The sequence below is a fragment of the Hevea brasiliensis genome, chromosome 12 (genome assembly GCF_030052815.1).
Source record: "Hevea brasiliensis isolate MT/VB/25A 57/8 chromosome 12, ASM3005281v1, whole genome shotgun sequence".
Taxonomy (NCBI): Eukaryota; Viridiplantae; Streptophyta; class Magnoliopsida; order Malpighiales; family Euphorbiaceae; genus Hevea; species Hevea brasiliensis.
Window position 1 is genome coordinate 3,573,634 of NC_079504.1, and position 26,922 is coordinate 3,600,555.

Genomic DNA, 26,922 nt, shown 5'->3' on the forward strand with positions numbered 1-26,922 from the left:
GTCATCACGTAGTAGATGTTTCACAACTCTCTCCCACAACTTCATAGTATGGCTCATGAGTTTAATTCCGCTGTAGTTTGAGCAACTCTATATGTCTCCTTATTTTTTAAAAATAGATACTAAAATACTCCTCCTCCGTTCATCAGGCGTTTTCTTTGAGTTTAAAATCTTATTAAACAATTTAGTTAACCATGTCACTCCCATATCTCCCAAACACTTCCACACTACAATTGGTATTCAATCGGGTCCGCAGGTTTTACCCACTTTCATTCTTTTAAGTGCTTTCTTTACTTCTAAAGATCTAATCCTTCTAGTATAATTCACATTTCTTTTTATTGCTCTGTAGTCTATATTTACGCTATTACCACTTTGACTATTGTTAAAGAGATCATCAAAATAATTTATTCATCTTTCTTCAATGTCCTCATCTTTCACCAACACTTTCCTTCTTTATCCTTAATGCACCTAACTTGATTAAAATCTTGACATTTCTTTTCTCTCCTCCTTGCTAATTTATAAATATCTTTCTCCCATTCTTTAGTTTCAAGTTTCTCATATAACTTTTCAAAGGTCTGCGCTCTTGCTTAACTAACTATCTTTTTTGCCTCTTTCTTTGCTATCTTGTACTGTTCATATGCCTCATTATTATCATACTTAGATAATTTCTTTTACCATTTCTTCTTTCTCTTCACCGCCTTTTGTACTTCCTCATTCCATCACCATCTCTCTTTTGAGGGTGGTCTATGTCCTCTAGACTCTAAGTACTTTTCTAGCTACTTCTCTAATCTTTGATGCCATCTGTATCCACATATCATCGGCCTCCACATTCAGCTTCCATGCTTCGGACTCCAGAAGCTCATTTTTGAACTTCACTTGCTTTACTCTTTTCAACTCCCACCACTTTGTTCGAGCTAGGGGTAGTCACGGTTCAGGAACTACCGATTACGGTTCTTGAACCGCCGGTTTAGGTTCAATGAAATCATGAACCTGAACTAAACCGCCAGGGGACGGTTTAGAAGACGGTTCCAACTCCGCTGGTTTCGGTTTAAGCCCCGGTTTATAACAGTTTGAAAGACGATTCGAAAGAAGCTATTTAAAACGATTTGGAGGATAGTTTGGAAGCGGTTTAGAGATGGTTTAAGAGTAGTTTAGACAAAAAAAATTAATGAAAAATTTTATTGATTCAAAATTTAAGTTATATTTGTAAAAATATTTTAATTTTTCTTAGAAATTATTCAATCAAAATAAAATAAGAAAAAAAAAGAAAGAAAATAATTTATCTTTAAGAAAAATTTAATAAATAAAGACTTGAACCTGATTAAAAAACTAGAGATGAAATTAATTTTTTTAAAAGAAATTAGCAAAAAGTGTATGAACTTAATTTTGCCTAAATATCCCTTTAGGATTTAGAGGAATAAAAATTTTTAGTTCTATTACTTGCCTTTTTTTAAAAATTATATAATAATTGATAATTAAAAGGCATAAAAGAAAAAAAAAATTAAAATAGAGGGTATTGAAAATTTTATTGAGGATTTAAAGTAATAACAAAGTAATTGAGATAGTATTGAAAATTTCAGTAAGTATATAAAATAATAAAGTAGGAAAATTGAGAGAGTATTGAAAATTAAAATGAGTGTAGAAAATAATTATTTAGAGAATTTGAAAAAAATTGAAAAAATATTAAGAATTGAAAAAAATGCAGAGAATAATTGTGTAGAGAATTAATGATATATATAAATGAATTAGGAGTGAGGTAACATATTTATTGAATTTTTTTATATTAAAATCGCAGATTTAATCCGGTTCGAAATCGTCGATTCAATCCAGTTCGGAATCGCCGGTTCACGGTTCTTAAAAAATAGAACCTGAACCAAACCGCAGAATAGCGATTTGGTCAGGTTGAGCGGTTTCGAATTTGATCGATTTTAATCGAACCGGTTCCGGTTCAAAACCGGACCGTGGCCACCCCTAGTTCGAGCCACACTATTTTTTTTAACCTTACTTGAATTGTTCCTAAACTTGATATCCAAGACCACTAACCGATGTTGACTTGTTAAAACCTCTCCTGGAATGACCTTACAATCTTTGCATAGAGTTTTATTTGTCTTCCTGGTTAAGAGGAAGTCAATTTGGCTTCTATGTTTCCCACTTTTAAAAGTCACTAAATGTGACGCTTTTTTTATAAAGTAGGTATTTGCTAATATTAGGTCATATGTTATAGCAAAATTCAGGATGCTTTTTTCCTCTTCATTTATTTGCCAAAACCAAAACTTCAATGAACATTCTCATAACCTTGCCTATTACTTCCTACATGTCCATTCAAATCTCCACCAATGAACATTCTCTTCATTCGGTATGCTTTGTATTAGAGTTAAATGAAAAAATTAATTCATATAATCAATTTTAATTAATTTAAAATTAAAGCTTAATTGTTATTAATATCGTCACGTCAAGGCATCTGACTGCTGGAATAAAGTTAATGACAAATTTTTGCGACATTCACAGTAGAGCACCGAATTTATTGAAAAACAAATTAGAGTTATCACTCTTTTCAAACGTTAGCATAAATTTGGAAAACTTGAGAAATTGATTCCCAGGCTTCCACTTGGGAAAATTATATAATTGAACACCAAACTCCTACTTACATTTTCCTTGGAATAGTTTTCTAGGAAACAGAACAGACCTCATTTTCTACAACTAAGCAAGGCCTAAATTGGCCAAGATTTGCAAAAAATAACTAAATTAATTCATGTCTAAGGTGCGTAAAATATCATGGGAGAACTGATGGGTTTATCCTGTTCTTTGTAAGAGCATCATAGAAGCATTCCCATCTGTGGCTCTTAACCATTTGTAATGTTTTCTAGAGCCAAACGCAATTTGAGTACGTATCCAGTGCTCAGAATCCACGATTTCTTATCCTTAGATCAGCAAATACTAGACCACTTTACCATTGATCACAGAAATTAGACCCCATAAAAGATTACTGTGCTCTATATTTCCTTATATAAACATTTGCTGACAAGAAATTTAATGTACAAGATGCATGAAGCACAAAGGCATTTCACAAACAAAATTTGTACAAAGTTGGTAAACAAGAATGGGGATAAAATACTTAGTCATGCTTGAGCAATCCCCTTTTTCACCAGCATATCATAAACTTTATCCACTTTGCTTGGCTCCACTTTGAACAGGATATGTGCATCAGATTTCTTGCTAACAGTGCCCTTCATAATCTCCAATGACATTTTCTGAAGCATGCTGAGATAATGTGAAGGTAGTATTCTCAGCTCACCACAAAGACGTTTCTCCTGTGTGCAAGAATACCACACAAGAAGTAAAAAAACCTCAAGCTTTGAACACAATTTGTGCACACATATATTTTAGATCAAGCAGTTTGGGTGGTGGCTTCCAAAATTAACTGAGAACTAAAAATTGTAAGGGCACAGTGGAAAATATAAACATCATCTGACAACTAAGAGTTAAAGATTAGAAAATTCCAAAGATTATCCAATTTCAAGTACAATCAATCCTTTTAATCTTGTAAATTGTTACCAAACTTGCACGGGCATTAAACTCTCAAATTGCTAACGTGGCATACATTCAACTCAAAAAAGATTCATACAAAAATATGAGATGGTCGTGTAAGACCCACAGAAAGAAAAAACACTAATGCTATATTTTAAAATGATTAATTATTTTTAACACAAATAAAAATAGGGAAAATAAAGATAATTCACGTCATGCTTTCTCTTTAGTTTACCCTTCACTGTTAAATATACTGTCATGATTTTAATGAAAAATATGTGCCACATCAGCATTTTGGAGTTTGGCATGTCCTTTGAAGTTTAACTGTAATGGACACTGATTTAAAACTGTGTATATAATTGACTAAAGAACTAGTTATCATTGCAAATTGGACAAAGGTGGAGTCTTTTGTTGATTAACCATAACAAAATTATCAATAAGTTGAAACAGCATCTTACTGATTCAGAGAGCAAATCCGCCCCAAGGAATCCAGAGATATCCCAATCATCTAGGGGGCTTGAGATATAAGCGGACCCCCTAACAACTCCACAGGGGCTTCCATCAACATCTCCTTTAACATTACTAGGCCTCTGCAACACTTTAGCACCTGGACCAGCTATTGTACTTTCTTTCACTCTTTGGGCACTTTCATCAGATTCCTTCTGTTGCTTCTGCTCGATAAATCTATTCACCTCAGCAGCTGTTTGACAGCCAGCAGCTCGAGCTTCCTGCACAATTATTTTTCTCAAACATTACAGAGAGACCACATCTTATTTGGTATGAGTACAAAATGGGCTCAAGTCAGTTACCAAAAGTGTTTTTAGAAGCAATATCTTGTCATAGGAATTAGGGGTGACCATTGGTTGGTTCAGTTTGGAAAACCGAAAAACAAAATAAATCGAAATTTGTAGCAAACCAAACTGAACCAGTTCGGTGCGGTTTTTCAGTTTGGGCCTCATATTGGTCTTTTTTTTTGGCTTATTTTGGACTTATTTCACAACTAATCAAAGTTATATTTTCTCATTTTAATTCTAATTTGAGACCCAATAAAAATTAATTCAAAACTAAAAACTATTCAGTTCGGTTTTATCAATTTTTTCCTCAAAAGACCGAACCGATCCAAATGGACCTAATTCCTTAAAATAAAAGCCCAAATCAAATTTCCAAATTAGATCAGTTTAGCCAGTATTTTCGGTTTTGAATTGAATTCTGCTTACCCCTAATAGATTGCTCAATTACAAATTCCAAGAAGAGCAAACAGCTTCTTTTTGTTTTCTTTTAGGCCTTTTATTACGGCATGGCGCATATATGTTTACTATTTTGTTGAGAATACATTTTTTAATATTTTTCAATTATTATCATTCATAAAAGACAAAATTGTATTTTGATGGAAGAGAAATGTGTTGTAAGCATTGTGAGTTTTTTCTCACTTGCTATTACACAATGATGCAGCTTGTACTATTTGGAATTGGATTTTTCATAGGGTTTGTATAGGTAACTCGAAGATGTTTGTTGCTTTAAAAATGAGAAGATTTGGTGGTAGAAACTATGCCAAATACCGTCGGAGTTGTGCTTTCGGAAGAGTTTTATGATGGAAAAAATGTCCAGATTTTCAAGGATAGGGTCGCATTTCCTAATCTATTGCAGGATAAGGTAGTTTTCCTGGCTTTTTGACAGGCTTATGCTTCAGGGACTTTTACAGGAGTTTATAGTGTCATTCAGTATGATTTGGAGAACAGTACTTTCATAATTGGCTTTTTTTGCATGTTTTCATCTTCTTCTTCTTTTTTTTTTTTTTTAAAAGGGGGTGGGGGGGGGGTGGGGGGGGGGGTGGTTGTCCTTGCTCTTTTTCCTAGAAAATGTATATTTTCTTATAACAACATAAACGGGAAATGCAATTGCAAAAGGGCAGAACAGGTTTGCAGTTCACTCCAAAGTAACATGGAATTAAGAAAAGAAAGAAAAAACTAATATTAATACAAAAGAGATGTACAATCATACTGATTATTCATCAAAGAAACCCTGGTAAACAGCAAGTGAGAATGCAAAAAAAAAAAAAAAAAAAATTTATATATATCCATCCCATAAAAGTCTAACATAATAATTTAATGAATAAGGAAAAAAAAAATTTTTTTTGAATTGGTTAAGAAGAAACAGATATAAATCCTAGCATTTGGGCAGTGAAAAATAGTTTGATAAAGTATCATTTTATTCTCAAACAGCCAGTTACTATTGATAGCACTAGCACTATAACAATGGCCAAAATTTACTGAGATATGATAAACTAGATAAGCATATGGAGGTCTGTTGAGTTATTTTTTTTAGAGGGAAATTACTGTTCACTAAGGCCCCCAGCAAAGGGAAGGAGCTCTGCGATGAGGGGCTGAATGCTTGTGTTCATTTTTCTCTCTATATTTTCTAATCTCTGTGTGTTCAATAGTGTTTTCGCTAACAAGGTCAAGTGTGAGGCATGCATCAAACCTGGAGATCCTGTATTCTTTTAACAATCCGATGTTCCTCAATAACACACTTCATCAATTCTTCATGCTCTTCTTTTGAGTGGAACCTCATGAAGACCTTGTAACGTTGATATATTTCTCTCTCTTCACGTGAAAGGGTATTCTCAAATGCATCTGGGTAAAGTAAATTTCTTTCTAGTATGAAATCTTTCCTACGCTTCCTCTCATCCAGCCTGTCAACAATTCCAAAAGTATAAGGTTAGTGGTCAAATTTGAAGCTAAAATTTCATGAAATTGAGTTCTAGTCTAACACCTACTTTCTTAAGATCTTTCAAGCTTGAGCATTAAATGCCCAAAGTCTACTGCAGTAAAAATAGGGATCAATAAATTCATGATATCACATTGTGGGGTAGTGGATTTGCTATTGAAGGACTACAACAGACCAAGACCAAAACCATCATTTGCTTGTGGACTGGATTAAAATATGCTGATAGTTCTGGCCCTAATGCCAAATAAAATTTCCTGATTTATCTCATTCTGAAATAAATAAAAGTGTAGACTGTTTATCAGTTTGCCTAAATATTTCTTATGTGCATATTTATGCAAGTCCATGTACCTTTTTGAGTATATATGCAGAACTCGTAGTTTCAGCTCACGTTCAGCATCAGTGTCAGTATCCTTGAACTCCATATCTGCCAACAACTGCTCTGCATCATTATCATATTCAATCTCAAATTCCTGCCTCTTGAAATTGTAGCCACTCAACTCTGTCATGGAAGGCCCTTCCTCCCTGAAATCCTAAGTTTTTCTCTCGATTACTCCTGTCTGCCAGAGAATCTGGCAATTATTCAGCCAATTGTCAAATAAGAACAGTCCCTTGAAGAATGCAGTTCTCAAACAGCAATGATTCTGATATACAATAAACTGTAGAAAGCATACCTTCCACTTTAATGCCATCCTTAATCTGGGCCATATTGGAGGCCTTCTTGACTGCACCTGTGGAAGTGTTACCACTGCTTGAACTCATAAAAGAACCGAATTCTGATGCAAAAAGAAAAGGACATAAACACATGGATTTACTTGCATATTCATCCACAAAAGGAAACCTTCAAGACAGCCAACAGAAAAAAAAAATGTGTGTCAAGACTCGAGAGTCAAGACCATCAATAGCCAATCCGTACCTGCTTTTAAGCTTGATGACAATTGACAAGCTACATCTTTGTTTTGTTCTTCACTTCTGATCAAGCACATTGATGATGACCAGCAAATTAATATTACAGTGCAAATGGAATTACGTAATTCTATAATGGAGAAGATGGATATACTTGATTCTTGCAGATAAATGAGACTCATCTTTCGGTGTAAGCTCCCCAAGGGCAGGAAACTCTGTGGCAATAAAACTACCTGTCAATATAGCATCTTATCTCACATATATATCCAAAATACCATGCCAATAAAAAAAAATAAAGGAAAATAGGAATACCAACAAATAGACTCAAGGCCCATTCAGCATTGCATTTTGTTGAAAATCTAAGTCCCACAACGGGAGTGAACAAGAATAAAAAGGTAAATATAAGTGGTTGGATTGCAACATTGAATCAGCTAATCATTTTGATATATAAAATAACTCAATCACTTATATAAGCCTACATTAAAATGAATTAATACGTAATTTGTCTGGCACTCTTTCCGAAGGTAGCAAACTTTAGTTGCTTTCAATAAAAAGTTTCAAGGTGTTTTTCTCAATAGCAATGTGCAACAGAACATTAGGAGAATGAACACAAGTAGACTCCCCATATAAAGAAAGGGTGAATTGAAAAACTTTAGATTAATGCAAGAGAATCGATTTAAAATATGTATGCAGAGCTTTAAAATATAAGACACAACTAACAAAAACATATAACTAATTGTCCCTTCAATTAAATTTGCCCAAAGGAAATAGCCCCCATATATAATGCAAACTCATATCAACAACCTATGAATTTTCTTAATGGTTTGTCACAACCACATAGTTTATCCAATTTCCAAAGAATATATCAATGCAAATAGTTTATCCAATTTCCAAAGAATATACCATTGCCAACTAGTCAAAATTGTTATTAAAAAACTGGTTATTCAATTTCCACATCACTTATAGCCTCAAAATGTCTCCAAGTAAAAATCAAATCAATGGGAATCTAACCTTTCTTGATTATACAGTTTTCTTTAGCCATTGCAAGGAGCTCCTCTCTGCTCTTTCCCATAACATGAGACATGTCCTAGGCAAATAAAATATAGTATTATAATTATTACCATTTGATATGCATGCATATTTTTATACTTTTATCTATTAGGCTGAATGACATATACTATGATATTAAATCTTACTGGAAGAGGAAAGCATGGAGAATTCATGTAAACAGCATTATAATGATCAATACATTGCAACTTGCTCTTGGTTCCAACATGTTCTGCAACTTCAGTCCAATTTCCAAATCCATACATTTCAATGCCCTAAAAATAAGAAATGTTCAGCCAAACATCATGTGTAAAAACATGCAGATTCACATTTACTGTTAGCAGCATTTAAGAGAGATTAGACGAATACTTAAAAAACATGAAGTAAATCTAAATTGATTCATAAAAGAAATACCTCAAGAAGTAAAATCTCTTCATCTGCATTCCAGTCTGGACAAATGAGAGGAAAAGACAAATTGTCCTGTGAAAAGAAATAATTCAATCGTATACCAGCTTAGGTAAATGACATTTGATCCATAATTTCAATTTTATTTCATAGTGGACCATAGAATAGAGGAATGAGGAATATGTTCTTCTACATGTGATTTTACATATACAAATATTGACGAGAAGACTCCTCATACATGTTTGTCTAAACATCAACAGAAGCACAGTACACAGACGATTTTAGTCACAACAAACTATATATGTTCGAAGGGATGTCTTACCATAACCCTGTACGGATGACTGCTTTTATGAGGAGTAACCTCAGCTCCAACAGAAAAGCACTCTATGCAAAGGTCAAAATCTGGACACACTGCACACTTAATGCGAACCATTCCAGAGATATCTTTATTGCAATAATTACAGTGATACAGTGCTGCTTTCCCTTCACTCATTTCTTGGCATACTGCATTTTATGAGACAAGAGACATGAATGCAACTAAGAATGTATGCTTGCTCTTGCAATTGTAAGGAAGGGCAACAAAAATATACCTGTAGATGCAGTCTGTGCACTCTCTAGACTGGAAGCTGTCTTTTTTCTCTTTGATCTGCTCAAAAAACAAAGGGGACAGAGACAGATATCATATCCAGTGGGGCAATGCCGAAGATAAAACACCACAGTCTAGAAGCCAAATCTAATGCCATGATCCAACACCAAAACAGCTACAAAAGGCTATCCAATACTCCAAAACCAAGTATGAATCAGAGAATCCATAAGGTTGCAATTGCACGGGTTCTCAGGACAAACATTAAGCACTTCTTGTATTTCATTTTTCATTGGAACTAAAAGAGCAGTCCTTTAAATGCTGAACTCGAGTGCTTGACCTCAAAGTAATAGTTTTAAATGAATTTTCTTTTATCTTTTTCCGCCACTTATGACTTCCAGAATGAGTTCTGGGAACTGAAAACAACCCTTGCTAATGAGTTGGACATTAAAAAGTGAATAATCCCTCATAAACGCTCACAAAAAAAAATCAGATTATTTGCAATATAGCCTATAAAAAACACAATCGAATTCTTTTTTCAACAGAAAAACTAAGCAAGCAAATTAATTGTGCATAACCTTGTAACTGAACCAAAAACGAAAAGGGAATTGAAAATGATCTCCGATTTTGCAGCTAGTCACGATTAGGCACTGTTTAATAGAGTATCACTGAAATAAAAACTAGAAATTCATTCAGAAGGGCAGCAAGTGTTCCCATTTTTTGTGAATTTCTCAGCAACAAACCAATCAATCAATGTCGGATAAAATTGATATTTTCTGCAGCAATTTCGAAATATAAAAGAATAAATAATTTACGGTACAGACCTTTGGTTGACGTCTTCAAGAACAGAATGGGACACTGCTCGCGAGCGGCCCATGGTCGACTAACTTGAGGAAGAGACTCAAAGAACAAATCCTCTAATCGCTGGGAACAGATAAATTACTATCAGAAAATCAGATGCCAAAAACTATCGAAAAGCTCAGCTTGATCGGAGCTTCTTTAGGCTTAAGTCCTAATTCGTTTCTTCCGGCGTAGAAACGTCGAGGTCCGCTGTTCCAGGTGAGGCGGTTGATATATGCCACGTCGACCTACTTGGATCCAACGGTTAAAAAAATTAAAGACTAAGGTGCAGGAGGTGGAATAATTTCCTGTTTATTTTCCTTTTTTTTTCTTTCTTTTCTTAAAATTTTCAATATCATTTCATAAATTGCTAAAGGGGATGATAATGTTGAAACAATTTTTATTATTTTAAAATTGCTTCTTATTTTATTGTATATTTATCGATTTTTTAGGTGAAATTTCTAAAGATTGTCTATTTTCTATGCTAGAGATTTTTTTTTTTTAACAATTTTATGCTCAATCCTATTTAAATTAGCCACTTTATTAGAATAGATAAATTCGGAAAGTATAATTTTGTTATATTAAAAAAAGTGCACTTCTGATTCGATTTTGGATTTACTTAAAAATTGAAATTAAATTAAAATTTTAATAAAGTTTCAATTTGATTTTTGATTATTTTGATTTCAATTCAATATAATTCTTAATTTTTCAGTTTCAATTTTGATTTGATTCTTAGTTCTTGAAATGATTTTATGTAATTATTTATTTAAAAAATATATATATTTGAATTAAAATTTCGATAAAGTTTCAATTTAATTTTTTATTGTTTCGATTTCAATTCAATATAATTCTTAATATTTTAGTTTCAATTTTGATTTGATTCTCAATTTTTGAAATAATTTTATGTAATTATTTATTTAAAAAAAATCATATTTAAATTAAAATTTCGATAAAGTTTCAATTTGGTTTTTTATTGTTTTGATTTCGATTCAACATGATTCTTAATTTTTCAATTTCAATTTTGATTTGATTCTCAGTTCTTGAAATGATTTTATATAATTAATTATTTTAAAAAAATCATATTTGAATTAACATCTAAGTTTTAAATTAGATTATTAATACATAATATATCGTATAATATATTTTTTAATTGTTTCTAAATTATACCATCATTAACTACAAAGTGTATATATAATATATGTATTATATACTATAATAGTACAGATATATTATATAATATATATTTTAAATATTTATTAATTATATAATATTTAAGTATAAGATATAAATATAATTATAAATTAACATATATAATAGTACATTCATAATTAAGAATTACAGAGTAATTTAATGTATTTATAATTAATATTATTAAAAAATATAAAAATAAAATATAATATTATATTGTATTTAATTCATGATTGTATTTAATTCATAACTATGTATTTATATATATATATAATTATATTAAAAGTATATAATATATCTAAAAAAATAGAAAAAAATATATGTATGAATTCAATTTTCTGTTCGATATGATTATAGTTTAGTTTCAATATAATTCTAATTCAGTTCTTTATAAAAAATTAGAACCGAATTAAAATATCATAATAATTTCAATTTAGTATGATTCTTGTTAGTTTGGTATGATTATTTAATTCGAAACTCTTGAAAATCGTGCACAACCCTAAAAGAAATCATTAAAATATAAGATATATTTTTAAGCTTTTTTTTTTCAATTCTACCATTAAATAATCAACCTAGCACTTTATTTTTTAGGAAAGAAAAGTAGTTTCATTAAACAGTTAAATTCGACTAATTTCTATTAAATTAAAATTAAAATAATTAATATTTTTAAAATTTTTATTTATAAGCTAGCTAGAAATAAAATAAAAAAAATAAATAACGATGGGCTTGTGGATGCAATAACGTTATTATAATTTTGAATAAAAAATTTTAAAATAAAATATTTATATAAAATATAATAATAATTATATTAATTTAAATGATCAAATTTTATTAATAAAATATTTAATTTGACCATTTGTATGAATTATATTTTATTATAATTTATCACTATTTAATTTCACGTTCTTTTTACAAGTTCGATTAAAACTATCAAATTTTGAAATACTCATCAAGAGAAAAATATGACTCTCTTATTATTACACTCTTACTTAAATAATAAAAGTAAAATACCTAATTTCATAATAATAAAAAAAATAACTTGCAATAAAAAAAAATAATAAATTCTGAAAAGTAGAAAAAATCAAATTCTCATATGAGAAGAGACATTAGATCTTTCCAAATAAGATAACAAAACTGATTTATTAAAATGATAAATACAAATATATTATAAAATAATACAAATCTAAAAATTATTAAAAAAATAACAAAAAAAAAGGAAAATGGAAAGGACCAATAATGAAAGCGCTCATCAATGGTTACCCTAAAAAACCTACAAGGAAAGAATGAGAGAGAAAAAAGAAAGAGAGTATGTTTCTTTAACCATTACTTAGAAAAAAATTGCATTGATTTCATGAAAACATTTTCATATGCATTTTTAACATATGAGGCGTTTAGAAAAATTAATTAATAAAAAATTTAAATAAAATTAAGTTATTTTAAAAAATTAATTATTCTTTAAATTTTAAAAATGTTATTAAAACTTTTAATTTATATATTACTATCAATTAAATTTAAATATAAATAAACTGATAAATATATGACTTAAACATATATCCATTAGTTCACCATCAACTCGGTACAGCAACTACCAACAACTATTATTAATCAATAACGATCATTTATATAATTATTTTCTTAGCTATATTCTTCTTCAATTCTTTAATTCTTGGGACTTCAAAACTACCCCTTACACTTGATTGAAATTAAGTTTATAAATTCAATCGTCACTTAAATGACATGGAGATGGTCCATTTATGATTTCGCCTCTTCTTTTGAGTTGAGACTTCGACTCTAATTTTTTTAACTAACCCCTTAATCTATCTAAATTTAACTCGTTATAGTATTACTCAACCTGTTTTTTTTTTTTATCTCAAATTATAATTTACTCTGATATATATAAGTATTTGAATTTGAAGAAAAAATTGAACGATTGATTATCATTCCTTAATTATAGGAAGATTACATAAATGTTTAAAGAATGTAATACACTTGCACTAACTCTACAAAATTCAACAAACTATCGCTGTACAAATAACTCAACAAAATAAAATAAATTAATTCTTTTTCTGCCAGAAGACACTTCCAGCTACTTCTCTCAAAATTTATCTATTTGATCGATTTCAAGGATTCATCGTCAATCACGTTATAAGTAAAGAACACCACTCAAATACTAAGCAATCTCATGAAATTAATTGGAAATGTCAAATTTTGAAAGTAATTTCTTCTTATATGCCGTATTTGAGAACATATCTGCAAAATAAAATAGACAATAATAAATACAAGCATGCATGAATGAGAATTATTGTCTAACTTGACTTAATTTGGTGACTAAATAGATGTAAATTCAATTCAAAACCAGTTGAATTTTAGGTGATGGTCTTATGTATAGTCATACACAATTTCAGCTTGTCATGTGCTACTTCTATAATATAAGAAAAATGTGACCTTTTACAGTTTATTTATAGCTTGGTTAATTAAAGCACTTTTAAATAAAAAAATATTTATAAACTAATATATTATACAATACCTTTTTTTTTTTTATCCAAGTAGTTATTTCTACGAACAAAGGAAATTTATAAAATATTCGAAATACATTAAAAAGTAATGCGTCTCTTATAAAATTTTCAATTGATGATTAAAATATGCAAAGTGAGTCTTACATTGATTTAAGAGAAAAAAAAAAAAAGCTAAAAAAATTGAATAATTTCTCATAAATTAAGATTAATTGCATCAATTGACATAGTATAAAGTAATCAGATGAGAAAGCAAAAACTACAATAATCCAGCAAGAAATAACCTAAATCTGATGAGGACAGGTGATAATTAGCTTTCAGTATATTTTTTATCTCAGTCTTTAAGATAAAGGAACACATGAGCAAATTAAATTCAACGATTGTTCGCTAAAGATACAAAGAGAAGCAAACAATTAATTAGAAAAATCAGAGGCTGCAATATATTAATAAATTGATAATATATCTCTTTCTTTTTCTTTCCTTATTTGTTGAATAAATAATCGAAAACGGCATTAAATGTTTTAAAACAACAACCTAACTATTTCCACTTCAAGAATGCAAATCCCAATAGACTTCTGCAAAATCAAAAGCTTTCTGTTTTTGTTTTTGTGTTGCAATAGGATCGTGGTTATTGTATGACAGTTTGATTTTTATCTTAGTGTAGTACTTTTTAATTTTTTTTCACCTAACACTTCAGATTTTAGGTTGGGTGTTTTTGAAAAAAGCCTATTAATTTAGGTTTAATTGAATCTGTTTATACTAAGTTTTTGCTGGTTTGATTTTAATAAGATTTGAATCACTTATAAAAAAAAAAAAAGTTAATAAAATAACTTGTCAACTAGGAAACTTACCATATATATTTAGAGGAATTATTACAGAAAAGGACAACCTATATATGCTAAGTGGCAAATATTTAAGCATACAAATATTGGGAGTGGCAAGAGACGTATATATTGCTCCTTCTACAATGGTTCCCTTTTATTATTCATAACAACAGGATTCCCATTCACTATTCATAAAAACATGGAGGCAGGCGAGGCGAGACTACAGCTTCCAGAGGGGTTGTTTTCATATTTGTTAGTCCAACGCCAGGAGTCATATCAACAGCAGCATCTGTAGGAGTAGAAATCTCAAAAGCCTGCAGTAAGGTGGCCAATGTCAAATGCACAATGTGAAGTCCATAAGATGCTGCAGGGCAAGCTCTTCTGCCACCTCCAAATGGAAGCAACTCAAAATTTTGACTCCTGACATCAACGTTCTTATGGGTTGTGAGAAACCTTTCTGGCTTGAACTCTGTTGGGTCTGGCCACACACGAGGGTCCCTTTGGATCTTCCAAACGTTCACCATCAGCCAAGTGTTTTTTGGGACGTAATAGCCACCTATATTACAGTCCTGAGTGAATTGACGAGGTCCAGGGATAAAAGCTGGTGGGTAGAGGCGTAGTGTTTCTTTAACTATGGCTTGGAGATAAACAAGCTTGCTGATGTCTTTATCATTTACTAGTCTTTCCCTGCCAACAATTTTGTCGAGTTCTTCCTGCGCCTTTTTCAATACAGGCTGGTTGTTCAGCAACAGTGCGAGTGCCCATGTCATAGCTACTGTAACGGTCTCATTCCCAGCAATCATACTCTGCAAATAATTTTGGCCTGTCAATTTCATAACAATCAAAATCTAGCCATAATTCTATTATACTACTCTTATTTCATTGGAATAATTTCTCTAAATAATTTTTTGTATTTTAATATCTTTTGGAGTAGAATTAGTATGAAAGATTGTTTCAATCAAGGGCTAATTAAGTTTTTTTCAAACAGATGGTCATTTTCACCTTTAGAAGTCATTTTGTGGATAATAAACTAATTTTTAAAATAGAAAATTTTATAATTTTATGTATTCAGAGAATATATATATATATATATATATATATATATATATATATATATATATATATAGGTTACCAAGGATGTAGCTTTGTTGATTGTATCAGCATCATAACCTTCAAGGCTTTTGCCATCAAGAAATGAAAGCATAACGTCCATAAAATCTTGATCTCCTTTAGATTTTTCACCCAAATACCTATTCCGTTTATGCTCTTGTAGCCATTTCTCCAGAGCATCGTCTAGTTCTTTAGCAGTTTTCTTCATTACCTTCTCATGTCCACCCACATCCATCCATCCAAGAAATGGAACAGCGTCCCTTAAAACAAGCGTACCTAGATAATGAAAAAGTATCGTTATCCCCTTCTGGAACAGTCGCCCTTCTTTCTCGTCACCAACAGCACCACCACCAAAATATTTCTTGCCTATAATCATCCTAAGAAGGACGTTCAAATTTAAGTCACTGAACCATTGCTTCATATCAACAACCTTTTTGTCCTCCCATGCTTTGTGCAACTCTTTTATGGAAGTTTCCACTTCCTGGATTCTAATGTGCTTGAGAAGCTCAAGCCGCCTGTTGGAGAGAAGTTCAAAGGTGGATATCTTGCGCGTTTCGCTCCAATATGGACCACCAGGGGTGAAAGGAAACAAACCATAGTTGTAGCCCATAAGTTCTGCGGCTACCAGTGCTGGACGGAAGGTCACAATCACGTCATTAGCACCCGTGAATAATTCCTTAGCCACCTCCGAACTATTCACCACGAGAACAGGGTGAACCCCGACTCGTATAGTGAAGACTGGACCATATTTGTCAGCGAGTGCACCCAATGTTACATGAGGAGGGTGGGATCCTGATAACAGAGACAAATGACCAGTTAAAGGCCATGCGCCTCGTGGTTGGGGTGCTAGTATGCCCTTGGAAGCTCTAGACTTCCATTTTCTTAGTAGATAGTAGGGGAGGATAAGCAAGGCAAAGACGCCTGCTGCTGCTATGGTGGTGTTAAAATATGGACATATATAATCCATTCTACAAAGATTTTGGTGGAGGGAGGGTGGATTTTGTTTTGAGATTAAGTGCAGAAAGAAGCTTAAGTTGCCCACATATATAGAGTATCAAAATCGTGGATGCCAACGTGATCCATGTTCTTAATATCTAATAAATAAAGTTACCGACGAATGTATTTTTAGCATGGTAGAAAGAAATTATATATATATTTTTTAAATAAACGTAAAAGGTTAAAATGTTTTAATTTTAGATCATAAATCTCAACTAACGAGATTGGATATAATTATAGGCAAAACTTAAAATTAATTTAGATAAATTTAAATTTTATTTATTAAATTTATAATCATATAATTAAATACTCTAAAAATATTTTATACTTTAATAATTAAGCTATTTGATTATTTTAAAAATTATTATCACATTAATAAAAAAAATAAAAATAACTCTTTTAAAATATATATAAATAGATTTTTTTATGAATTTGAGTAATAAAATTTAAAATTTGTGATGTTTGATTATCATAATTATAAATTTAGTAAATAAAATTTAAATTTTCTTAAATTAATTATTGATTTTGATTATAATTATATAAAATTTTAATTTAAAATCAGCACGTTTAATTATAATTATAAATTATTCAACTATTTGATTTTTTATATCCAGTTTTGTTTAAAAAAAAACAAACAAATGAGGAGGATTTTTTTAAAATACGGTACAAAAAATAAAATTATCAAAAAATATGGTATATGAAAATTGGATAAATTTAGCTTATCACACATCTGCTAAATGAGAAATTAAATAATATACTTTAATTATATTAGATTAAGTTAAGCTAAACAACTTAATTCATTTTCTTATTTATATAATATATCAATAATATCATTCCATGTCAAAATACTATTGGATTAATTTATTAATTATTTATAATTATTTTTAGATAAATTTAAAGATAAAATTTGGGTTGGCGGTTAGTCTTGGAAAAGTCGGATGCGGCGGCTACGATTTTATTAAAATAATAAAAAATCACGTGACAGACAATTTTTCTTCATTGATTTTGATTTAATTAATTAATATATTATAATTGTGAAAATCGATTATATTACTAATTAAAATTCATTAATCGCCTCGTGCAGCTGATTTCATGGCCAACGATGCAGCAATGTTGCCCATCCTTAAAAAAACAAAACATTAGTCACGTGGTGGACACGGGACAATAAGATAACTCTAATCAATTATAATATTGGAGAGTGTTTTTTTTTATAAAATATATTTTATTTTAATAATAATTATTATTATTTAATAAATTAATCTAATAGTAAAAGCATAAAATGAACACAAAGGTGACTTCAACACTTAGTCAACGCTTTATTAATTTTTTATGCTATGCTACTATTATTTATTAATATTATATTAAAAAACCATCTGCCATATTTATTTATAAATATTATTTCCAAATAAAAAATTTTATTTTTAAAAAAATCATATTCTTTTAATATAAAATTATATATAAAATGTTAAGAAAAAATTTATCTTATTATGGAATTAAAATTAAAAAGTTTATAACACTTATTTTATAATTTAAATAAAATTGAAAGCTATAAATATATAATAAAATGTCAGACAATAAAATTATTTTTTTACCTGGTTAAAATTGTTATTTACTATTTCGAAGAAAATTTTAATTAATCAATATATAGAAATATTTAATTAAATAAAATAAAATTTTAAATATTGGTTAAATAATTGATGTAGCTACAGTGGTCCATCTTTGAATAAATTTGGCTTATAAATTATTCTTATGGTTTATGGAGAGACACGTTTTGAATGTTTATGGCACTCTTTAATATTTTTTATTTTTACCACGTTCTGAAAAAAATAAAAAATCGCATGACGTTGTTCATGACGTGCAGCACAGAAAGCCGTGGTTCCAATATGGCAACATTTTATTCTACCTTTATTTGGATGTGGGGTTTGTATTATATATATATATATATATATATTTTTTAAATATGATATTGGAGTTCACATTGCTTCAATATATATTTATTTATAAATTTTATATTTTAAATATTTATATTTAAATATATGATGAATATATTATCTCGTATTAATTTAAAATAAAATATTTATATTATATATATATATTATATATAAAATTTGTATAAATTTCTCATAAATTAATTTTTAAAGTGAAATTAAATTTAATTAATTTTGTTTTATACAAGGGAAATTGCTTGTTTTTGAAAAATTGATTTAAAATTATTTTATTTAATATTTAAAAAATGATAAGAAATGATTATTTTGTTTTTCAAATTTATTACACTGAAATATATTAAATTTAAATTTACATTAAATTATTATTGAATTAGATTCTAAATATTCTTTGGATATATTAATTTTCATAAATTTAATTATTGAATTATTGTTTTTATAAAATATAAAATTAATTGAGGGAAAAGGCATATTATGCATTCAAAAATTTATTTAACTTTATAATTATACTGTAACTTTTTTAATAGTAAATTTTATCAAAATAAAATAATATAATTATATATGTGATAAATTGAGAAATAACTTTTAATTGTTTATACCAGATTATATATATTTAATAGTATTAATAATAATAATATATATTTTTTATTTTATAACTTTTGATGTATTAGATTTTGTTGAGTCGTACACATTAATTTAATTCACTCTCTCCTCTCATCTTCTCTTTTACTTTTTCTTTTTGAAATCTCTTTCTTGAGCGACCACTTGTGACTTTCTGTTAGCAGCTACCCCATACCACTTTTCATTATTTGTTTTTTTTTTTTTTTTTTTTTAGTTTTCTTTTTATAAACTCTTAAATTTGCATCCATTTTGTTTGAAATATATTTCAGTTTTTCTTCAAATATTTATATTCATTAGGATTAAATTTAAGGTTTTCTCCTTAATAATGGTCATATTCTTCTTATTACTAGGGTTTTATTTTAGTAGGAGTTTTATTTTATTTTTTTAGTATTTGAATGAATTTTTTGACAGTTATAAATATATCATGGATTATTGATTTCTTTAATTTGTTGAAGAATTAAAATTTTCAAGTATGAATAATAATTTTTTTATCAATTGAGTTTATTAGCATTACTTGTTCTTTCATTAATATTCAGAGGTTTAATCTCTTATGTGACCACAAAAATATCAAGGTTTCAAAATGATAATATTCTAAAATTTTATTTAATCATCCAAAATGAAAATGATTAAATTTAATTTATATATTTTAATAAAATTGACTATTTGATCTTTGTATTTAAAAAAATATAATGTTTAATCTATGTAAAAAGTTTGATTAAACTATTTAGTTTCTCTGTCAAATTTTTCGTTAGTCAATATTAGTCAATTTACTATTTAGTTTATATATTTTAATAAAACTAATTAATTAGTTCTTATATTTAAAAAAATATATATATTAGTTAGTCCATATAATTTGACTCTATTAAATATTTAGTTGCATAATTATTTTTTACACCTAAACTACCATAATTCTCTCCCCCTTATTCCTTTATTATCCTTTTTTTTTTAATTTTTTTCCACTATAATCACTCATTTTCCTTATTTTTTTTTATTTTAATCTGTTAATAAAAATAGTGTAAGTTATAATTTTTAAAAATTTCTAAATAATTAAAGAAATTTATTTCTAATTAAATAAAACATAAAAATAATATTCAAAGAATTAAAAATTAAAAAAATATAAATTAAAATTGAATTTTCATAGCAAATTTTATATTTTTATCTAATAATATATTTTTTAAAATATATTAAACAACTAATTAATTTTATTAAAATAAAAAGACTAAATAATAATATTTTTTAAAATATATACATATATATATATTAAATAATTAGTTTCTTTAAAATAAAAAATAATATAAATAATATGAATAAAAAAATTTAATAAAGAAATTAAGTAATTTAACGATAAATTTCATAAGAAAAAATAAAATATTTTTTAAAATATAAAAATTAATTAATTAATTATATTAAAATATAAAAATCAAACAGTAATTTTCCCTTAACAATTGGTATCATTTTCGAGCTGAAATTTGCCGGCACGAGTTGTAGAAGACGAGGAAAAGAAGAATCTTACGCGTGAGGACGATAGGGGTTCCTCGATCAAAATCATTCGATGACACAACAACTATGCCCATGATTCTCTCTGCCTCAAGAATAACATCCACCTCGCTCTTACGTATGGATTACTCCAAAATTCAGTTTATTCCTTTTTTTTTTTAATTTTTAAAACTTAGATTATCTTTTTCTATCTTGCTTTTTTATTCCTTGCTTGATATATATAAATTAATTTAAAAAAAAATAAAAAATCTACTAATTGTCAAAAATTTAAAATTAAATAATTGTTATTAAATAATTAATTATGATTATTAAATAATTTATTTATTAATAATTATTATTTAAAGTGTTATTAAATTTAATATTTAAATTAATTATTATAAAATAATTTATTTATTAATAATTGTGATTTGCTATTGTCGATAAATTTTTTTAATAATATATAGTTTTTTTAAAATGTAATTACACTATAAAAATATTATCTTATTACATTCTTATTAAAGAATATTAAAAAAATAGTTAATATTATTTAAAAAATAAAAAATATAATTTATTTTAATAGATATATAATTATTAAAAATTTAACTATAAATTTATATTATATTTAATACAATTAATTAAGAATTATCTAATTAGCTAAATTTTATAGTATAATTTATAAAATATAAAATTTAAAATTTATCATCAAAATAAAAAATAAATAAACGTTACATGATTATTTATAAAAGGAAGAAAAAGAACATTCAACCCTCACCGACTGGATTCTTGTTTTATATTTGATTTATAAAATGAAAAAAAAAATCTCTATAGAATAAAAAATTTCCCAATTGCCAAAAAAATAAAATATATATATAAAGAAAATCTCAACAACCATTATCCTAGCATTTGATTGGCAAACATTAAAAGAATATATATATATATATATATATATATATATATATATATATATATATATATATATATATATATATATATATTATACTATTGAATTGGTAATTACGCGGAAACAATCTGCCAGATGCCAATAATTATAATCAATAAATTTAAAATTATAAAATTTTAAATTTCAATTATAATTAATTATAGTATTACAATTTGCTAGAAGGAAGCATCTATTACCTATAATTAACAAATTTAGCTGTTACGCGTGTAGTCATCACACAATTACATTATCATGAGCAGCCAATCAGCAATAGCCTCCACGCCACCCTTCCAATAGAGGGAGGGGAAACATAATCTGATAATACTTCAAAATTTTCACGTGTAACACGTTCGCGCTGTAGATTTTTTTTTTTTTAATAAAAAATTAGGAAAGAAGACTGATTTTAATTATGGTAATTGTTGGACTAGATTGCTGCATTTAAAAATCAAAATTTCTTGACCCGTTCAACTTATAATAATATATTATTATTTCCATTAAAAATTATTTTTATATATTTAGAAAAATAAAATATTTGTCATTTTAAAAGAAATAAAATAATCATAATTTTATTTTATTATAAGAATATCTATGATGAAACTATTTATTTATAATTAAGTGTTTTTTGAAAATTTTTTATTACATAATTAATTATGTAAGATGTGAAAATCAATTATTAAGAATATAAAATTACAAAAGAAGATTGAAGAAAAAAAAAGTGATTATTCCACTTAGAGTTAAATAAGAGTAATCTTATCGTTTCTTTATTATTATTATTATTTTTAATGCTACTGCTTTTATCATAGGATGAGACTAATTATTGGCTATTCATTAAGAAGAATGATTTTCAAAAATGATGTCACGTAAATGAATTCACACCATGAAAGTGGAAAATTATGTCACGTATATGAAGTCACAGCCATCAATTAGTTTTTTTTTTTAATATAAATTTCTTATTTAACTTTAATCCTTTATTTAAAAATTAAAATATTAATTCAGTTTAATTGACAAGGTATTCAATTTTTAATTAAAAAAATTTTTAAATAATAGAAATTAAATTTGAATATGTGAAATTTCAATTGAATAAAAAATAAAAGTAAACAATGACATCACATGAATGAATTCACACCCATTAAATGAAAGTGAAAAATGATGTCACTTTTATGAAGTCACACCCTTCAATTGGGCTATAGGAAATTGCTAAATAGTGTAATTATACATATTTCAACTCTGTCCCATTTATTATTATTATTATTTTAATTTGAATTAAGATTTAACTGTTCATATTTATAACTTATTACATGCGTTGTAAAAAGTACAACAAAATTGATAATTTTTGTCATGATCCAACCTATGGACCGGACCGGCACTAGGACCTGAGCCAGCCTAAAGTCCCCGAAGTCCTTAGTAAGTCTAACTATTCCTTAACCCAACTCTAAGGCCCATTTGGGCTCAATTTCAAGAATTCAACCGGACAGAGTCTAGTCATAAAATTGATAATTTAACGGGGAGTTTTTGACTTGACCGACCTGTAAACACAATATGTAATAAATTCAGGAGATCAACTCAACCTCCACATAATCAAAAGGTCATAACTCAAATGGGAGCTCAACTCCCTCATTCAATACCATCATGCATACAGTTAATGATCTTACAGGTACAACATAACTTTTATAATACAAGCACAAATAAAATAAATGCTTCTAATACATGTAGAGTCTAAAAATTTAACTCAATTGTATAAAATATATTAAATACTATCAATGAACCTGCGAAGAAGAATAACAGGTTAGCCACAACAAATAATCCTTCTGTAGCCTGAAAAAATAGATGAACAGAAGTGAGCATTCGACTCAAAGAGTAAAATACCAATTTTAGTCGTAATCTCTATAGCTATCTAAAGCTAATACACCATGTGGAATGATATGCAACATCCTCATAATTTTCATACAAATCATATCATAACAGCAAAAAGATAATTTGGAGCACTCACACACCCAACACTGTCAAACAATACATATATGGGATTTGATCCCTATACAGCCCTCTTAATCCAACATCTGCCAGCGAGTGTCTCTCAAGCCGAACTTTTGCTTAATAAACCAAATGTGGGGTCCCAACGAGTGTCTCTCAAGCCGTGTCTACCCGTCCTGTCCATATCCAATACCAAACCACATGCACGCCACGCACACACAGTGCTCAAAATTACCACAAACAATATCCATGTCACTTCAATAATTATAAATGCAATATAAAATGTATATAGTGTTTAACTACATAGATACATATTTATAAGTGATGCATGGGCATACTTGAACATATAATAGTACCGAAATTACAATTAAAATTAATATTTTACTCACAAACTTGAACCGAGGTCACTGCGGCGGCTGGGCAAAGGAGGAAGGCTATCCCGGCTCACCTGATAATTTCATTGCAATTATTTAATATATTTGACTCAATACAAGTTTAGAAAAGACCAAAAACACCCTAAGTTGTGCTGAAAATTCGACAAAATCTCCCCTATACCTATAACCAACCCAACCTGCAAAATGGTTTAAATAATACTTCTAAACCCAACCTATATCTCATCATCATTATATGGCTCCTCTTGGGCCCTCCAAACCAAGCAATAAGCACAACATCAAACAACTCAATTATAAGACTTCAAAACTAATATTTTTCAAAGACTATCCAAACTAACTTTAAAAATTCTATAAACCTGTCCCGCAGTCCTTAACAATATTATAAGGCTATTGCAATAGGAATCTTAATTTTCTTATTATCCACGAATATTTTATAAATTTTATTCTAACCCAGTACAAGGCAAAAATTGAGTAATATAGAGTTCGAGTTTACATATGACAAATCGACAAGCTGGTCGTAACGTCTAAAAGCGGTGGAGTAGCATATAATCTTGACCTGGTTCTGAAATGGTTCCATGAGTTTATCTGCTCGGCCCGAAATTACAGATCCGGGTGACGATCGAATTTCCACGAAATGAAAGTACATACGTGAAGTTCACAATACCATAATTAAAATAAAATATACATATATATAAAATAATTATTTAAAAATTAAGGATGTTACAATTTTGAATTGAATTGAAGCACTAGTGTTATGAAAATGATATCCACCAAACATATTGGTGCAATAATTGGGAAAAAGGATAAGCACTTAGCTGGGTTCATTTTTAGAGTAAAGAGATATATTTCTTTTATAAAATATTCATAATAAAATTTATTTTTTGAATTTAAAATATTTTAATAAATTTGTTCTTTCATTTTTTTTTGTCATGTGGTGATTTGATCATGTAAAACGTAGATATACGGAGGCTCTAGTTATACAAGTTTGTAAATTGATTGCTAACAGCAAAGCAAATGATTTTTGAAAACCTATTTTGCAACTAATTTTTTTCCCTTAAAAAATTCTCGTCCATTTTTTTTTAATTTTTTATTTTATTTTAATTTGCAACTGATTTGCAAATTAGTTGCGAACAGCAACCGATTGCAATCAGTTACTATTAGTAATCAATTGTGAATTGATTACAAAATTTTCCTCCAAAATAATTCCGTTCAATTTTTTAAAAAAATTAGTAACTGACAATCGATTGCTAATTCACTTATATAAACTGCTGCTCATTTTCTTTCCCACTACTCATTTTGTTTCTTTTTATTCCCTTTTCTCTAAATTTTTTTTTAATTTTTTTTCTATTCTCGTCTTTTTTATTTACCATATTTTCTTTTTTAATATATTTTCTTCATTATTTTTTATTTCTCACCTATTTTCCTCATTATTTTTTTTCATCTATTTTATTCATCATTTTTTTTTCTTATCTATTGTGACACCCCTTACCCGTGTACAGTATACCCGAGTAAGTAATGCCACACGGTGTACCGGCACACTGTAATATTCCTCAATTAATTTATACAATGCTTTTGCATATAATTTATGAAATACAATTTATTTAAACCATTTATCAAAAGTATTATTCATTTAAGGTTCCGAAAATTTTAAAGAAAATCCGGCGGAGTACCGGCTAAAAATGGAGAAAACCGTTCTTCGGAACCTGTTAAAAACACTTCCAATATTTTTATTCCATCATCTCAAACTCCAATATCCACAATCTCAACAATATTTCTCAATTTCAATTCTCAATAATCTTTTCATTTCTCAACATCCATTTCTCATATACAAGCGATAAATATATGCTCAAATTTTGCATTCATAGTCATAACTTTCATTATTTACATGAACATCAAAATATATTACATGAGTTCAAATACATATGAGAAAGTAAAAATCTGCTACAAAATATCAAAATGACAAAATGACACCTAGTGCCCTACCAATGCACTGCAGGTGGTGAGGTGACACGGACACTGTGCAGATCTACAGGATGAACTCACCCAGTCTGCGGTCAACTGGGCTCACGATCAGGATCTCCAGTACCTACGCGTGGCAAAAGCAACGCGCTAAGCAATGATGCTTAGTGGTGCAATAATATAATAAAACAAAATAGCAAGAAAATAAATGTGTATAGAATGTGTATGCTTTCTTTGTTTGGTGTTGGTATATTCATTAACTTTGTTCACTTTTATTCATTTGGTTGCCCAAGTAACCTACACTAGATGACTGGACTGGATAACGGGTAAACTGGCACTGGGTACCTAGTACCTCGGGCCGTCACACCATCGGTCACATATGCATCTCCCGGTGTGCAACAGAACAGCTAACAAGCTGTAAATAATATCAGGCACAAGGCCAAGTCTCAATACAAAGTCAGAATGGCTAAAAGCCATGAAATCACGGAATGGCATATTGCCATGTGCAGTACTGCTAACTGAACCCTATTGGCATGCCAAACTATCAAAACCAATCTTGTTAGGTATACTAGGGCATTTGAAACTTTTAAATTCTTCAATTTGTGAATTTCATGTTTTTGGTGTCACTATTCATCATTGGTCAACAAAAATGTTGACTTTTAGAATAAAAATGTATACATTGACTTTGGCACTCCCAACACAGCACATTTGGTGTTTAAAACTTGTTGGCATTAAGTGTTAATACCATTCCAAAGTGTAACTCAACACAAGCAAAATTTTCAGTTTTGGTGAGTCAACTTCACTGTTCCATTGGACACTGTTACTGTGGGAATTTGAAGAAATGTAAAACATGAAAGTTGTTCCTTATTTTGTCTAGTTGAATTTCCTTTTTTGAATCACTCCATTTGGAGTTTTATAGCTCTAGATATGGCCCAAAAACCCAAGCTGGCCGGATTGCC

General features: G+C 28.7%; 1 protein-coding gene and 1 pseudogene across 1 annotated transcript; both read right to left on the reverse strand.

The window, feature by feature from the left end:
• Positions 1-2,963: 2,963 nt before the first annotated feature.
• LOC131168856 (transcriptional adapter ADA2-like) lies at positions 2,964-10,284 on the reverse strand (annotated as a pseudogene).
• Positions 10,285-14,600: 4,316 nt separating this feature from the next.
• Positions 14,601-16,647, reverse strand: LOC131171289 (cytochrome P450 CYP82D47-like). The gene is made up of 2 exons (XM_058130849.1): positions 15,688-16,647; positions 14,601-15,361 (listed from the first exon to the last, which is right to left on the reverse strand). The coding sequence occupies exons 1-2, from the start codon at positions 16,630-16,632 to the stop codon at positions 14,741-14,743; spliced, it is 1,566 nt and encodes a 521-aa protein (XP_057986832.1). The 5' UTR covers positions 16,633-16,647; the 3' UTR covers positions 14,601-14,740.
• Positions 16,648-26,922: the final 10,275 nt, after the last annotated feature.